The sequence below is a fragment of the Oncorhynchus clarkii genome, chromosome 14 (genome assembly GCF_045791955.1).
Source record: "Oncorhynchus clarkii lewisi isolate Uvic-CL-2024 chromosome 14, UVic_Ocla_1.0, whole genome shotgun sequence".
Classification (NCBI taxonomy): domain Eukaryota; kingdom Metazoa; phylum Chordata; class Actinopteri; order Salmoniformes; family Salmonidae; genus Oncorhynchus; species Oncorhynchus clarkii.
In genome coordinates this window covers 13,330,297-13,348,584 of record NC_092160.1, presented here as the reverse complement: position 1 = coordinate 13,348,584, position 18,288 = coordinate 13,330,297, and the positions used below count along the sequence as shown (strand labels likewise).

Genomic DNA, 18,288 nt, shown 5'->3' with positions numbered 1-18,288 from the left:
AGCAAAAGATTTACAAAGACATGCATTTGTAGAAATCACAAGCATACATGCACACATTGAATCATAATGAAAACCATGAAGAGAAAAGGGAACAGAGTAATGAAGCCTTGCAGATTAGCCAGCTAACTTTTGTAAAACAAACTGAATTCACACTTGACATACAAAATGCTGGCTCTCAATAAAGGCCATTGTCTATGGGAGGTACACAACCTGGCTTTAGCCAACCTATAAAGACCTTAGTTTAACTCTGAAAGAGCCTTTGGGTGGATTGAGAAAAATGAGATAAAAATGGTATGCATTGCACATAACGCATCCCTGCATGCAAGGCATCTCCCATGTCTTTAGAGCGTTTGTGTGTGGCTACCAGACAGAGTGAGGAGGTATGTGGTGATGAGGCCTTTAAGATGTACTCATGTTGGCAACCACTCCAAATTTAAAGTATAGAAATGTGTTGCGTAGAGCTGACACAATCCTCTAGTCACCATGATTGTACATTGTGCTCATTCTATATAAAAGGATTTCTATACGCAACGTTCCACCATAGTTGAATAAGCCCACGATATTGGGTTTCCTGGCCGAGCCCATAAAGGCTTACAGCTTGAAGAGCAACCCAGTGACATCACGACCATTCTCTACTTTACAGTGGAAACTATAGTTGCGTGTGTGTATACATATGGGTTGGCTGCTTCATTGGAACATTCACTACAGAATGTACAGTAGGCAGCCAACTATTGTCCAGTATCTGGGTAAATACTTTTGGGAAACAGCTGGGGAATTACTGACTATGCTTCAGAGCTTAATGTACTCATCCCTCCTACTAAATGGTCCAAGGTCCATTGTACAGTATTGTCTCTAAAATTGAGGTCAGTAACCGAAAGGTCACTGGTTGGAATCCCTGAGCCAAATACGTGAAAACTCTGTCAATGTGCGTTTTAACAAGGCCCTTAACCCTCATTGCTCCTGTAAGTCAGTGTCTGTTAAATTACTAAAATGTCAATATAAAAATGTTGACCAATTAATTTATATTTTCAAGTTTATTTAGGTAAGGCAGAAATGGCAGTCATTTTATAGATTCTCCAGACACCAGCACTGATATAATTAAGAAGCAGTCAGGAGAGGAATGGCAAACATTTAAGCCTAAGTATGGACAGCACAATTATTCTGTTCCATCCAGTCAGAAATCTCAATGGCTTTTTTTCTCAAGCTTGAGTTACTAACTTTACTTGTGCAACATCATGCCCCATGGCTCACAAGCTTGAGCCATTTTCACTGTATATGAGGATCTATAAAGTACCTGTGAGGAAGACATGGTGACCATCCAGTTTAAAAACATGCGGATGTCTTTAAGGGTATTGATTACTACGTATTGAGGATACAAAATGCTTGTTTTTCTAACCCGCACACTTCCTTAGACATACACGGACTACAAGAGGATCCTTTTCAGCATAGAACCCACTCTCGTAGACACAAAAAAGTAGAACGCCAGACACTCATGACAGACAACAGCATGGTAGCATTTTACCTCAGGGCACACACACACACACCATGCAAATACATTCAGATACCTATTTTCCACCAGGGATAGGCCTCCTTAGAGGCTACCTTGAATGGTGCTCTTCACAGGGAAGGGAGCTTCAACAGAGACACTTTCAAGATAGTTCAAATACCCTTAAGGACCCCTTCTCTAATATAACTATCATGGGATTTGGACTTTAAAAAATATATATTTTTGGAGTTCTAGGCCCTTTGATGCTCTATCAAAAGGTTGTGAATGTATCCAAAAGTACAACAATCTTAAGATCATTGTTTGGTTGCCTTTGAACAAACAAAACAAAAGTGACTTGGTTTGTTATGGAACTCTACAATTTGAAGTTCAATCTTTGGCCTGAGCACTTGGCATTGAATGGGTTGAAACCTTGCTCGATCAGCAAAGGAATCAAAAGGAATAGCAAATATCTCACAAAAGTGACAGAAAACTACAATGAGTCCCCGATGCATAGGACAATAAATGAATCATTTTACAACCACCCGTCAAGACAAAATGGCTCACAAAGGACTTTGTCGCAGCAGCAATCTTCAAAAAGAGTGTGGAGTACGTACAAGCCCAATAGGAAACCAACAGTGTGTCAATGTACTGAATGTCAACGGTCATTCCTGGTGTCAATGATTTATGGATCCTATAAAGAAAAAGCTGGAATCCCAGTTCAATTCACCATCGGATGTGCAAAGGCCGAAAATAAAGGGAACGTTTGTTTGCTGATCAGATCAGTCATTCTCTGTAGTCCAAAGAGTCCAAGGCATATCATTATTTACAATGTCAAGGCACATTTGGTTACCGCATCCACCACAGGTTGTCAAGGCTGTTCATGTTTTATTGGTTCTCAGTCTTTTTTTCCCACGTCCACAGTAATTTTGGTGTATAATTGATCCTTCTCCACTTTGACAACTTTGTACGACAGGGTTTTGATGCCGTCTTTGTTCATTGTCTCCCTGGTGTGGGCGATGCGGTCGAACCTGGAACGAAAAACCACAGTTCAACCACAATTCAATATCGTGGTTCAGGAACCATGTCTTTTGTTTAAGGTGTAGCCTATGGCAAACATCTCTTTTGGATTTCACAACAATCGTCACTAGATTAAACATAAAAACTACACGACATCAAACAAATCAAAGTGCTATAGGGAAAAGTCATTACTATAAATATCTACATAGTGATTTCAATAGAGATTAAGGATTAAGTGGCTTTGCGTGATAAACACATTGCACGCCAATGTTTTCCCAGACTTTAATATTCTATTAAGGTTGCATCGGTACGGAGAAGAATGTCCAAGTTCAGAAAGTCAGCCAGCGTTAGTGAGAAACGACGTCAAGGGGAACAGTAGCGAGAGAACGGATCTTTGTGTGGAGAAGGAAAGCAGAGCCTGGGGAGGGTTCACCTATTGTTCCATCCCTTCTGCTCTCCTTTACAGATCTGACAGTGCTGGATAGGTGAAAGCAATATAGCTGAAACTAGGTGGACCAAAACACTTACTCCTATCAAATCCAGTTAGGCTATATTCCTGTGAAAGGAAGTGAATGAAGACAGAGGCTGTACCATTATAGATTGAAATATCGCCCCTGAGCATCGTGCAGGAGTCCTGTTCACAAGGGGGAACCTCACCTCTGAGGGTTGTCTTCGTTCCCACCGTCCCGGTTGTGGCGGATCATCCTGCATTTCCCCACGGCTCCGCTGGGCCGTGAGATGGTCATCCCCTTGGAGCTCAGCCTGTTAAAAGACAGCAGCAACATGCGTCAGAACCCCAGTCTAACTAAAACACTGGACCGCAGTTGCAAAAAAGTTAAACTCAGAGGAGAAAATCTGCACTTTTTTTTTTACACTAGTGAATTTTTTTATTTATTTTTTAAGTCAAATTAAAATAGGATAGATGTGAAAGGGAGTAAAACATGTTCTTTGATTTCAATTCAGTTGCCTCTGGAAGAGATGCAAATTGGCCTTGCTTATTACATAACAGGTCACATTTGTGTAGCTGGGTTCAGTGACACAGCTACAAAAGCTTCCCGAACACCGTGAATAACATTGATCGTCTCTGGAAACATCCAGTCTGCCAGTTTACAGTTTCACAATCAAAATGGATGAAGTTAATTATAAACCAACCCCTACGAAGACCTACGTAAAGCAGAAGCAACAAAAACACATCTTAGCACCTTGTGCTGTTTGGCATTCCGCACCAAGGGTGGAGTTGCTCTATAGATCAGCCAAACTGAATTAAATAACAACTATAGGGTTACACATGCCTCAAAGACACAGGTTAACAAGGCACAGTATATGTTTTGTAGAGCTAATTTAATGCCAAATCCAGCAAAGCTTGGATCACACTACTGAACAAAACTGGCTCTGGAACAGGAGATACTGTAAATTAAGTTATGCATGGTTCTCTTTGTTTCTCTTTTCACAAAGTACCAGGAGTTGGAACTGGTTCAGGGAACAAAACCGGAAAACAGAATTTTTCAAGTAACAGAAACGGGAAGAAAGTGATGCATACTGTTATTTTAAAAGCATGTTAACCAGTTAACGTTATTTTACGTTACAGAAAAAAAAAAAACTAAGCGCAAAATCTTTGCCAGTGTTGAGGTTACCTGCGATGTCTAGGCTAATGTACTGACGTTACAAGTGTGATTCAGAAGATAGAGATGTTTTAATTCGCTAGAGAACAATGGATGAACTTCAATGCTTGTTAAGGATACTATAGGCCTCATTATCACATTGGATTTAACTACAAAAAGGTAGTGGTGCTGCTCTGCTCAAGCTTGTGAGCTAGCTAGCTAAAACGACATTCAAAGTTCCTCCATAGAAGCCGACATTCAAAGTTCCTCCATAGAAGCCGCTCCTCCTATCATTGGTATAATTCTGTGGACCCAATTCAGATAATGCCTGTCATAAGATGCCCAGCGCTTCAAGCCTCCTCCTCAACCCTCTCTCACCACATCTGTGTCCTGGCTACACTTGTCTGTCAATCACACATGTAAACAACTAGCTTGACTGCTCTAGCCACACTGATTGGTGAACTAATTTAATAAGATGAATGTTTTTAAAAAAAAGTTGTTTTCACAGGTTAAGGGAACGATATAAACCGGTAATCATTTTTGGTTTGAACCGGTTCAGAACTGTATTTTTGTTCGTTGGAACAGAACAAAAATATTTATGGTTCCAATCCCTATAAAATACCCTATTAGTCTTATTTCAGGAAAGGTCAGACTGGGTGTGAAGGAGCCATAACGCTTTCAAAAGCAAACATTTCTCTTTTAACTCATTAACATTTCCTTCAAGAGCAAAAGGTGGTAGTGGCATACAAAGGCACCCTCGGGGACAAGTTGGAACAATGCTGACGAGTATCACTGACGAGTGACAAGAACTAGGGCTATGTTACTATGTGATGGGGCTTCGACACTGAACAAGAAAGCCAAGGTTTCACATGAAACGGTTAACACTTTACCCAATAAATATGAATTACTTGGAGACGTATTTCTCGCTGTCCTGCGGCTGACTTTTACATGGAGTCCTGATACACCACAGACGTTAGTCAGAGTGGGTGTGTGGACTCTAACCTGTTGAAAATGTCGTCGTCCTCCCCTCCCCAGCCCCAGTAGTTGTTGGGGAAGCCGTTGATCTTGAGGAACTGCTCCTTGCTCATTGACGACACGCCCCCAAAATACTGGTTGTACGGCAACCTGAGAGAAAGCGCGAGAGAGAGAGCGGGAGAGAGAAAGATAAATAAATACATAGTGATACTTGGAGTTTAAACAGCTCTCAAATGAAGGGGTCAAGGACTTGGGGCCCGGCAGAAATTGCAGTCAGCGGTTATGTTCCAGGAAAGAAGTTTATGCTGCAGAAAAACCCTCCTCTATGCATCACTGCCTTCTGTAAGTTACATGCTGGTTTTCTGTACACTGTAGGGCAACTGAGAGACTGAGGCTCCCTGGTTTAGCCTTGCCTCATTTTGTTGATTTTGGACACTCTACGAGTTATCCTTGGCTATAATAAGGTGGCCACAATTAAGAAAATCGAATGAAGAGAAAAAAAAAAACATTCATCCATTGTGGGATTTAGTCACCGAACAAGGGGAGCTTGGCGTCTCTCCTTGAGCTGGACTTTCCTGCCCAAATCCTGCTGGATATTGCATCCGGATGCTCTGTGAGCTGCATGCCCCTGGAGGAACATGACACAGTGACAGGACACAAGCTGTTGTGTGTGCAACACAGGGAGGAATTTAGTGACAGGACGCCCATAAAAGCCCAGTTAGAAGCTGAGAGACCGGTTCTATGACCTGTACACAGGGGGCACACTGACGTCAGATCTGGGAGCAGCTTACTTTACTAATCTAAATCTTAAAATCAGAAGCAGACAACGGAGGCAAACTGACTGTAGATCAGCGCCTAGCCAAGCATAAACCCTACAGCTGTGTAGGCCCAGAGGTGTAGATCAGAAGAGAAGCGCCCAAATCACTTTATCAAACACAAAGACAGCCTGTAGCCTCACAAGAGCCCTTCCCTGTCTGACGTGTTACACGTATAGAGCAACAGCTAAACCAACTGGAGTTTGCGCTACAGGTCACTGGACTCCACAAAGCAGAAAACAGTTCAAAACCCATGAGACACTCACAGCATTGCCACCTAAGGCTAAAATGATTTGCATTTAAGCCATTCTGACAGCTGACCTTTGAAGCCAGTATTGCTCATGTGAGTGTCGCACAGTTTTGTAAGTCTATGTAAGTCTATAGGCAGGCTATTCAACACACGACTCGAGGCAAATAAAGTCCCAGCAGCTAATGGGGATCCATAACAAATACAAATGAACAACAGTTTCAAATGACATGTCAAGCTGTTTCCAACACCGCCTATTGCATTAGCGATCTAAATGCTTGCTTGTCTTACCGACAAAGGAGAAACAAGCCTTTGTGCATTTAATAGGGAGAAACTAAATAATGTTATTCCTTTGGCATGTGATACTTTACACATAGCCTAATCTTTCTAGCCTAATTATTGTCTAATCTTTTACAGAACCTGGTTAGGATCAGTCACGTGATCAATAAGGAAGAAGGCAATCATTACCAACCATAAAATATCCTTCATAATTACATCCCCACCCCATGGGGAATGTGGTAGTCAATCACTAAAACCCAGTGAAGGGCTTGATTTGAAATGTCCACAGCAAACACCTATAGACAGCTATTGAGATACAGACAGGCAGAACCAGAAACTCAACAACAAAACAAAAGACAAGCCAATTTTCAATAGGCAGCATCAAGCAAAGTCTACCGTTAGCCGTCTGTAACCGTAGTGGTAATTCAGCAGTAAATTGGTTGAAGTGAGTGACAGGGATAGAACATCATGGAATCCACAGGTGCTCTTTAAGCTTTTATGTGGCCACTCCTACTAAATGAGCTGTGTGTATGTGCCTTTGACAATGTGAATGCACATGTGTCTGTCCTATGTCTGCGCCGTGGACTGGGGAGAGGCTGAGGCCGCCGTGGACTGGGGAGAATGCCTGGTCATCTGTGGGAGGGGTTGACTTACCTGAAGCCAAACTTGTCCATGGAGACAGACAGGTGCCTGGGCTGGCTGAAGCACTTGTAGGTGTTGCGGTCATCCATGGGGATTAGGTCCACATCGCTGAAAACAAAGCAGCCGTAGTCGTACTCCTTCAGGGCCTCTGTGTAGCCAATGTTGAGGAGCTTGGCGCGGTTAAAGATCTCATCACCGTCCTAGAGAGTGAATGGAGAGAATATGGGTTTGGAATTGGAAGGTGAATCGTGGTAAAATAAATAGTTATTTTTGAGGGTCTAGACAGGAGTAAGCAACTCTGGTCCTCATTGTTTGGCAACCCATCTCTAATTGGACTAAAGTGTACACCAGAACCAAGGCTAAACTAAACCATCCAGGTGGCTATCTATTATAATGTGATTGGGAATACAAAACGTGTCAGAGACTGAGCACTAGACGCTACAAACATCCTACACTGAAGTTTGGAAAGAAAAGGTACCAGACTTGTGTAGCTAGTTGGACTGGACAACTGAAAAACATTGGTGTATACAGTACAGGACTTTGAGTCGTTGGTCTTTGATGACGTTGTGTAGTCATCTTCTTGTTTGCTGGAAAACATGTGTTTACCCTTAATATCAAGAGTGCGTGCACGCACAAACTTTAAATTCATTCTGTTGCTGATGCAGGGTCATCAAAGCTTTGCAGGCCCAGCTCTTTGTGGCTTCATGTAGCTGTTACGCTAGGTCTTTTCAAGGGTGTATAAATCAACAGATTCAAATACAATTTAATAGTGCTAAAAACAGTGTCAGCTTATGGATCGCGACCGCTTTATGTAGAGTGAATGTAACTAGAGACAGAATTCTAATGGGAAGGAGAGATTTTTCTCCAAGGTGTAGGATAATTATTATGACTCAAAAACAAAGGAATGCTGATGGACATGGATAGATAAATCTAGGAGACAACCATTTCCCATTTTGAAACTTAAAGCAGTAATCGAGTTTCAGCAGTTCTTGTCTTATATTATATTGGCCTAGCTTAATGAAAGGGGACAAAATATCCTTAAATTGGGGGATTGAATGACAGAATATCATATTGCAGTCTGTACAGGCTTTAAACTTAATCCTCTGTTAAACCAACATATTCTGGGCTCTTTTCAGGGCTGGCATGTCATCCACTACTTGTTGGGTGGGTATTTTTAATTATATTTTTGTGTTCTCGGGCTGCATACATGGTCAGTTACCAGGGCTAATGTACGTCAGTGTCCTGGCATGATTCTCTGTGTGGTGTCCTTTGGAGAAAAAAAACAAAAAAAACAGGAGCATCGTGTTCTGTGTCAATGTGCCTTCAAATTACTTTCAAATGGTCATGTCTCATGTATCACTGGCTTTATCTGATGGTCCTCCTGAAAAAGTTCAGCTTGAATACCCACAGAACCAAAATACTCAAATGGAGGCAGATGAAACCCAACATGCAGTCGAAACAAGGACCGAGGTTCTCAAATTAAAGAATAGTGTGGCTAGTGTTTTAATAAAAACATGTATTTCTATTTTTAAAATGACAACATTCTAAAAAGAAATGGAAAATGAGGAAGAGGGTCTGGATGCCACAAAGCAGCGAAGTTCAAGTCATCTGAAGAGGCGTTCCAACCCTTGGACAATTGATTCAATGTTCAGTAGTGTTCTCTGCGGATGCACTTCCGTCAGTCACATGTCACACATTGTGGTGAAATGAAACAGACATGTACACTGATTGAAATAAACGACATCTGCTACGGTTTGAAATAAATATCCGCTAAGGAGGTCTGTGAGTGTGTTTATGGGAGTGAGTTTGTGTGTGTGTGTGTGTTCGCGTTTTTCTTCCACCAAGTGATGCATCCCTCTCTCCTCCAGTGCATGACAGCTTCACCTGTATACAGGATGTGGATCATTTGCAAAGACGGAAACAAGCAAGTGAAGAAGACAGCATGAGACTAAAATAGATCTCTAATTCAATGAGACAGAGAGAAAATAATCCCATATTACCAGTAGAACCCCTCAGCCCATGGGATCACGCAATTGGCCAGAGCAAGCAGGGGGCCGGTCTCACCTCTTCCAGCGACCACAGCCATTGGCCAGATACGCCTGACATGCAAAAGGACGGCGGTTTGAGCAAGGGGCCAGGGAAAGGAGGAAATAAAACAAGGGAGGAAAAGATAGGAAAGGCTAGGAGAAATAGGAGAGAAGAGAGAAACAGAAAGACTGAGTATAATTTCAACCTTGACCCCATAATTGTGTTTAACAGCATTGAACGGCCCTCTAGCAATAGCTAGGCCTATCAGATTGGCCCATTAGTATAAAAGCAGCCATTAAAGCTTATTTTCTTTGCAGTGGACACCAATTTGCTACCTGTGCAGGAGACTGGAATGGAGCGTAGTCCAAAAAAAAAGGTTATCTGCTCAAATAGAACCATGTATTTACTGCATAAAGCCTAGGTGTTGCGTTTGACCTACAACATGCTGGTTTCCCACACTTTACCTGTTAGTGGGTGGGAGGCAACAGACTCATGTCCTGGCATGAGACCTGAAAGAGAAATTAGTTATGCCTTCAAGCTGAAACCCAGTACAGGCCTCGCAAGTGCCAATAGAGCCTACATCTGCAAAGAATCATGTCCTTAAATAGACCATTGAACTACACCGAACTGATACGCATTTTTTATCAAATAGGAATAGATTTAATCTACAACATGGCCCTGTACGCTAGTATTAACTTTGGTTGTCAATAAATGTTCAAAAGTTACTTTGCTTTAACCCAGACAGTGTTGATGACTAGAAGGATATTGAGAAGAATGGATATCGTTATCCTATGTTAAGGTCTGCCTTTGCGTGAAATGGGATTAGGTGAACCAATAACTACTACATTTTCACCTTGTCAACTCTGGGCTCTGCAGTGGCATTCATACTAGTTTGTCCTTTTGCCAAATTAATTTCCAAATATACTTGAGGCCAACTTTAGTGTTCCCATAAGTCACTAAATCCCCACACCTGTGAGAATTCAGTCTAACTACTTACAGCATCAACGCACACAGACACAAAATACGTTTCTGCCCATGTCTGTGGCCTCATGTTTAGAGACTTCTACAAATGGGGAGATAGTCAGTGAGAGATGGAGACAGAACCTGATTTTAGGCAGGAAAGCCCTCAATTCATGAAACCAAAGTGTTTTAGGTGGCACCACTCTGGCTAATGATTGCCATTGATAAATGACCAAATGGCCAGTTTGTAGCTAGGCTATTTGTCAAAACAGAGTAGCCAACATGTTGTGGCACTAAGTGCTTATGATCACTAGTCATCGGCAGGCATACAAATTATGTGATGTCTATGGTCAACTTGTCCGTTTTCATTCAAAGGTTTTAGATACAACAAATTGCCAAAAGTATGTGGACACCCATTCAAATGAGTGGATTTGGCTATTTTAGCCACACCCGTTGCTGACAGGTGTATAAAATGGAGTACACAACCATACAATCTCCATAGACAAACATTGGCAGTAGAATGGCCTTACTGAAGTTCAGTGACTTTCAAAGTGGCATCGTCATAGGATGCCACTTTTCCAACAAGTCAGTTTGTAAAATGTCTGCCCAGCTAGAGTTTCCCCGGGTCAACTGTAAGTGCTGTTATTGTGAAGTGGAAACATCCATGCGCAACAATGGCTCAGCTGGGAAGTGGTAGGCCACACAAGCTCATCGAACAGGACCGCTGAGTGCTGATGCGCGTAAAAATAGTATTGTTGCAACACTCACTACCAAGTTCCAAACTGCCTGGAAGCAGCATCAGCACAAGAACTGTTTGTCAGGAGCTTCATGAAATGGGTTTCCATGGCCGAGCTGCCACACTCATGCCTAAGATCCCCATGCAAAAAGCGTCAGCTTGAGTGGTGTAAAGCTCAATGCCATTGGACTCTGGAGCAGTGGAAATGTGTTCTCTGGAGTGATGAATCACACGTTACCATCTGGCAGCCCGACAGACAAATCTGGATTTGGCGGATGCCAGGAGAACGCTACCTGCCCCAATGCCTAGTGACAACTGTAAAGTTTGGTGGAGGAGGAATAATGGTCTGGTGCTGTTTTTCATGGTTCGGGCTAGGCCCCTTACTTCCAGTGAAGGGAAATCTTAATGCTACAGCATACAATACCATTCTGTGCCTGTAACTTAGAGGCAATAGTTTGGGAAAGGCCCTTTCTTGTTTCATCATGACAATGCCCCCATGCACAAAGTGAGGTCCATACAAAAGTGGTTTGTTGAGATCGGTGTGAAAGAACTTGACTGGCCTGCACAGAGCCCTGACCTCAACCCCATCGAACACCTTTGGGATGAATTGGAACACCGACTGCGAGTCAGGCTTAATCGCCCAACATCAGTGCTCGACCTCACTAATGTTATTGTGGCCGAATGGAAGCAAGTCCCCGCAGCAATGTTCCAACATCCAGTGGAAAGCCTTCCCAGAAGTATGGAGGCTGTTATAGCAGCAAAGGGGGAGGGGGGAACCAATACCCATGATTTTGGAATTAGATGTTCGACAAGCAGGTTTCCACATACTTTTGGTCAAGTAGCGTAAGAACATGCACCGCTAAACAATAAAATGGGCCTACTTGATTGCAATAAAAAGCCCAAATTACACCTACTAATCATTTTTACATCTGGAAAAGACAGGACATTTTGTACCCAGGCCAGGTTGCCCAAATGTTGTGCATTCACATTTAAGTACAACCCTTGTTTAATTCTTCCATTAGTTATCTGTAACCAACTTTATACACTTTTAGTACATAAGAGCTTTCCTTTAATAAAGGATCTTGATGAAAAGAAACAGGAATGTGTGATGATAAAAAGAGCATTCCAAATAGGATTGTTCTCTCAGGTCTTTAAAGTGACAGAGATAGCCCCGTCTGAAAGCCACTCTCTATTTTGTGCCACGTCCATTGGTGTTCAGTGCTAGTTTGACGATAGAGAGCATGAGTCTCTTGGTTGTGCAAACACCATGAATAAATAAAGGAAATTGCTGATGGACAAAGAACAGACGCAGAGACAAATGCTGGCACTATGTTGCCAGATCTGATTTCTTCCCCATAGATGGGAACACAAAGGATTAGGCCTACTGCAAATTGTAGGAGTTCTTTAAAGAAGCGAGGCAAGAGTTATTTGGACGCTGGCCTACTTTTTCCTCTTGACTAAAGCAAGAAATTCCTTTATGGAAAACAGATATTTGGGCAATTCCACAGTAACGGAATTACACCAAGACTCCGATTTTTCCACTTTAAAATGCATGCCAAACAAAAAACATTCATTTCAAAGTTCAAACCATACAAATATTGAACAATTTAAAACAGGAAAAAATACACAAACAACCGGTCAAAAGTTTTAGAACTACTCATTCAAGGGATTCTTTTTAAAAAAATTTTTTTTTTTTTTTACTGTTGTCAACATTCTTGAACAATAGTGACGACATCAAAACTATGAAATAACACATATGGAAGGAATCATGTAATAATCAATTTTTTTGTTTAAAACAAATCGAAATATATTTTAGATTCTTCCAATTGCCACCCTTTGCCTTGATGACAGCTTTTTACACCCTTGGCATTCTCTCAACCAGCTTCATGAGGTAGTCACCTGAAATGCATTTCAATTAACAGGTGGGCCTTTTTTAAATTTAACAAGGCAAGTCAGTTAAGAACAAATTCTTATTTACAATGATGGCCTACACCAGCCAAACCCGGAGAGTTGCAAAGAAAAAGCCATATCTCGGACTGGCCAATAAAAAGAAAAGGTTAAGATGGGCAAAAGAACAGACACCGGACAGAGGAATTCTGCCTAGAAGGCCTCTTCACTGTTGACGTTGAGACTGATGTTTTGCGGGTACTATTTAATGAAGCTGCCAGTTGAGGACTTGTGAGGCATTCATTTCTCAAACTAGACACGAATGTACTTGTCTTCTTGCTCAGATGTGCAACAGAACCTCCTGCTCCTCCTTCTATTCTGGTTAGAGACCATTTGCACTGTTCTGTGAAGGGAGTAGTACGAGATCTTCAGTTTCTTGGCAATTTCTCGCATGGAATAGCCTTCAGAATAGACTGACGAAAATATTGTTTCTGGCCATTTTGAGCCTGTAATCAAACCAACAAATGCTGATGCTCCAGATACTCAACTAGCCTAAAGAAGGCCAGTTTTATTGCTTCTTTAATCAGCATGGCAGTTTTCAGCTGTGCTAACATAATTGGAAAAGTGTTTTCTAATGATCAATTAGCCTTTTAAAATGATAGCCTTGGATTAGCTAACAACGTGCAATTGGAACACAGGAGTGATGGTTGCTGATAAATGGGCCTCTGTACGCCTATGTAGATATTCCATTAAAAAAATAAGACGTTTCCAGCTACAATAGTAATTTACAACATTAACAATGTCTACACTGTATTTCTGATCAATTTGATGTTATTTTAAAATGGACAAAAAAAAGCGCTTTTCTTTCAAAAACAAGGACATTTCTAAGTGACGCCATCTTTTGAACAGTATTGTATATTTACTGGAAAAAAAGTTTGGCAACAGAATTACGATAAAATCTCCCTCAGTTTTATTGTTACCAAACTTTGTATCTGCACAGTTTTTCCTATCAATGTGTTTTTGTAAAATTTTCAGTGGAAAGTATTGAAAGTGTAGTAGTCCTTGTGCATAAAGTTTAATTTCTTGTTAAACCTTAAAATCAATGTTTTTTCTTTGGTATACATTTTAAAGTGAAAAACCTGAGTCTCAGCGTACACCGTTACCATGGAATTGCCCATATGTCTCTGTCCCAGAAGAGTTACTCAACAAGAAAACAAATCTACCAGTACATCTCTCAACTAGTCACTTGGTAACTGCCATTACAGCCTGTCATTTGGGAGCTTGATGCCCTTTTCTTTTTACATAGCTTAGTCTAACACGTAAAAAACAAACCCAAATAAAATACGGCAAAAGTACGCGTACTTGTGGTTTACCGTATGAGTAAACATTAGCTATCCTATATTTGAAATATACAGACAAACTTTGTTTGTTTCATGCATTAAAACCACCTAATTAAAAAGGGGCACAGATTTGCTCACTGGTTAAAATCTTACTGCATTTCCCACTACTAGTGCTGAGTGATAAGCGCTTTTTGAAGTTGGTTTGATTATGTAAAAAATAATTGTATTTTTTATGTTACATTAAAAGCACTTGGGCTGAATGCTGTAACACAAAACAATGAATACCAGTCCTATGATAGTAGTGACTGCCCATTACTGTTTACTAACCATTAATTCACATTACTTTAGTAATATGTTTCAGTTGTGCATATTACATTTGTTTTATTTGATGACTTATTTCATTCCAAGCCAGTAGTGAACTTATTGTATTGTTTTCTGCAATGTGACCTGGAGGTTGATCTCTATAGAGCTACTGCCTAAGCTGTCTGACAAAATCACTTTACTGTAGTTCTTCAAAATAAAATAGGCATACCTTTAAGACTGCTGAATACCAAGTATCAATCACTTAGATCATGCATTTTAAGGTAGTGATACCTCGCAAAAAAACGACTACTCTTTATATTACCTCACAATTGTGCATTGTTCTCTCTTCCATAGCAGTAGTAAAAGAAACACAGACCGGACAAGTAGATGCACAATGGATTATGGTCATTGTGGTTAATTACCATGTTTTATGCGCTAAACTTTGTAGAATATTGGCCTGTTGGAAACAACTGCCTACTACATTGCACAGTTCAGGCTCGATTTGATTTATCTCTAGAGAAACTGTGCGATGTGCGCATTGAGCTCACAGAAAGAAAAAAAAAAGGGAAAAAAATTGAATTCCAATAATCGCTCAGCACTACCAACTACTCCACACAGGCAGACAGAGAGCAGACAGGGGCCGGGAAGGCCTCACCTGGTTGATAACGTAGATGCCGTAGTCCAGCTGCTGGCGCTGAAGGATGGGATGGAGGTAGTACAGCCAGAACTTGAGGTGCTCGTCGCGGTTGCGGAAAGGGATGATGATAGCCACCTTCTGGAGGGCCACACAGTCTTTGGGCCTGAAGCGCCCCCCATTCTGAAGATTGGGGTTCTCCTTCCTTACCACATCAAGGCTGACTGGGTTAGAAAACTCAATTCGCAGTGGGCCCACTGGATGAGAACGGGAGAGAAGGGAAGTCTTATACAATTTTGTCAGTGCTCTATTTACAACAGCCCTGATAACTGATGATTTCAGTAGAGCCAATGGAAATAGCATGTAAAATCAGTTAACATTGTAGGCCTAATATACTATTGTAAGAAAATTGAGCCTCATTCTCCTCTCCTCTATATGCTTAAACTGCATATATGATGTAGTGAACTTATTGTATTGTTTTCTGCAATGTGACCTGGAGGTTGATGTTCCTAGACTGCATTGCTTTTCAATTCAATCTCCAAGTCAGCTGAGGGGAGAATGTGCACACCACTTTAATCCACCAATTCCCACCTGTGGAGCAGTCAGGGTTTTGTGGCAGAGGGACAGATCAGCTCGGGCCACAGCCACATAAACCTTTTTTTTTTTGTTTAAACCTGAGCTAAGAGAGAAGGGCACTGAACAACAAACCGTTGTGGAAACAAGCAACGCTGCTCATTCAAGAGCACTAGCAGTAGTCCTATGCTATGCATTAATAATGCAAGTGTAACCGGTGTGAAATGGCTAGCTAGTTAGCGGGGTGCGGGCTAATAGCGTTTCAATCGGGGACGTCACTCGCTCTGAGACCTTGAAGTAGTTTTTGTGGAGCGATGGGTAACCGTGCTTCGAGGGTGACTGTTGTCGATGTGTGCAGATGGTCCCTGGTTCGAGCCCAGGTAGGGGCGAGGAGAGGGACGGAAGCAAAACTGTTACATAAGGGTGTGGGCGTGTATGAATAAGTGAAATACCAAACCCTACAGGCTAAGGAAGGGGTCATAAAATAACTAAGACATCGACTGGTGGCTAACGGGTTATACTTGGCGCTTGTAGGTTGCATTAAGATATAGATTAAAGCAAACTCTACCCATTCCTCATTAGAGCAGATGGATGAATGACTGTGTCCGATTTACATGGCCAACAACTATTGTTTGCTGATAAAAAACACTTTTGGCAAGACTACCAACCAGGCATCATATGACTATAAAAAGTACCAGTGAGTCTACAGCATACGTCAGAAATATTGATTAAATATTAGTTGCCATCGACTCGTTTAGTTTTGGCAACACATTCATAGCTACTTACCAAGCAGTGGTGAAGTGTCAAAACATTTTACAAGTTCTTTGTTGAATGTAGATGTCACGTTGTCTACAGAAAAGCGGTTCGTTTCAACCACGTCAGGTTTGGTGTCCTTTGATGTAGTTTGGTTATGCTTTTTCGCTGTGTGTGCTTGCTGATTTTGTGCAAACGAAAATGGAATATCTAACGACCTCACGTAAAAAATTAAAGTGACCGAAATATGGAGAAAACAAAGAATGACGACCAATTTGCAAGTTCTATGGAGAACACTGAAATTCACAGTTGAATCCCGCATCATTAGCATGCTATGCTAAATCAGCTACTGTAGCTAGTTAAATTGATAAACAAATCTAAAGTAGGTAACGTTGACGTTACAAAGTTGCAACACCATACCCAATTTCCACTGATGTCACTCAACTAGCTACCGTTAGATAATTTGCTAGCTAGGTGCTAACGGTACAATTGTTCATTTTCGCTCGAGACAACTTCAATAAAAAGTTGCCCGTTGTATCCTTTACCTTGCTTGTACTTCAGTCGTATTTCGTATAAGAAATTAGTTATCTTGTTGTAAAAGCCTCCCTCAAGTTAATCATCCAGCCATTACTACTAACTGTCCCAAATTACTTAAAACTATTTAGCTAGCTATATCAGGTGTTATCGCTAGGTAGTAAACTAACAGCAGCAAGTCCGAAAAGTTCAAAAGTATTATTTTCCCGTTGTGTTGGCCAAATTGACTTCAACTAAACTCAAACACACATATCTGATGGTATAATGCTAGTGTTATTAAAATATTCGCGTCCAGGATTAAAGAGTTGTACAATTTTGAAAAAAACTACGTAATCCCTCAGCCATTTCCTTGTGGAGACCCCAACAGAAATTCGTGACTAGTTCAAGTGACATCTTCCATGTGAACTGCAGCAGGGAGGAGTCTGCCCCACGAATAATTTCTTCTTCTTCGATGAGGTTTAACGGCGGTTGGCACCCAATATGTTGCATTACCGCCACCTACTATATTTTTTTATTTTATTTTTTCGGCACAAAAGCTTCACCTACTAGATAAATAAATACCATACTATAACACTACTCACAAAAAAAATATCTAATCAAATAAAAATAACACCACCATACTCCACTATTTAAATCTATTTAGTCCTAACTCATGCCAACAACATGAAAGAATGGGACATAACCACTTAACAGAACCTGTAACTCTTCTGATGTCAAGTCTTGCACACCCAAATAGCTCTCTGCAGCTGTCACCACAACCTCAATTTTCTGTGACTTATGTTCCATCCCTGTAGTACAGTTGCTAACCATTGCTATAAATGCTAAAGATCCAACCTTACTAAAACATATATCACGTGTGGCCTATCCCTCTGTACTGGTACAGATCTACTACTCACACCACTCCTCTTAGGCTCCCTCCCCTTGACCCATCTTGCTCTACTTTCTTCACTGCCTCAGCATATGACAACTTCTGCACTACTCTCAACCTGGAAGCCTCAACCTGCCTCTCTCACACGGGACATTTCTGATCCCCAGCACCATGGGCACCCCGACAACTAACACATACCACTACTTTCCCTAATGCTACACATTCCTTTGTCTCATGCCCTTCTGCACACATAGGGACCTCCCTTTTACACACTGCTGCCACATGCCCATAAGCTTGACACCTGTAACAACGTATTCGGCACAAAAGCTCATACAGTATAACTTATATAGCCTAACATCAACTTTGTCGGGCAAAGACTCAACATCAAAACTCAAAATAACAGACAATGACTTCAGTTTCACCACTTTCGCCACCCTGTCTGCGTCGCACCAAACCACGAGCATCACAAACACCAGGAATCTTCCTCTTCAGTTGGTCAACTTTTACATTTACTGCTACCCCAGTAATCACTCCTTTCAATGGCGCCCTTTTCTTGAGAGGGAAACAATTCACAATTCTTGCCCCATTCGTTAAACACAGAGCTCTTTCT

At 41.3% G+C, this 18,288-nt stretch overlaps 1 protein-coding gene across 1 annotated transcript; it reads right to left on the bottom strand.

Moving 5' to 3' along the window:
- Positions 1-1,019: 1,019 nt before the first annotated feature.
- LOC139366311 (beta-1,4-galactosyltransferase 1-like) lies at positions 1,020-17,886 on the bottom strand. The gene is made up of 6 exons (XM_071103656.1): positions 16,310-17,886; positions 14,972-15,207; positions 7,075-7,262; positions 5,107-5,229; positions 3,161-3,265; positions 1,020-2,514 (listed from the first exon to the last, which is right to left on the bottom strand). The coding sequence occupies exons 1-6, from the start codon at positions 16,605-16,607 to the stop codon at positions 2,382-2,384; spliced, it is 1,083 nt and encodes a 360-aa protein (XP_070959757.1). The 5' UTR covers positions 16,608-17,886; the 3' UTR covers positions 1,020-2,381.
- Between the last annotated feature and the right edge of the window lie 402 nt (positions 17,887-18,288).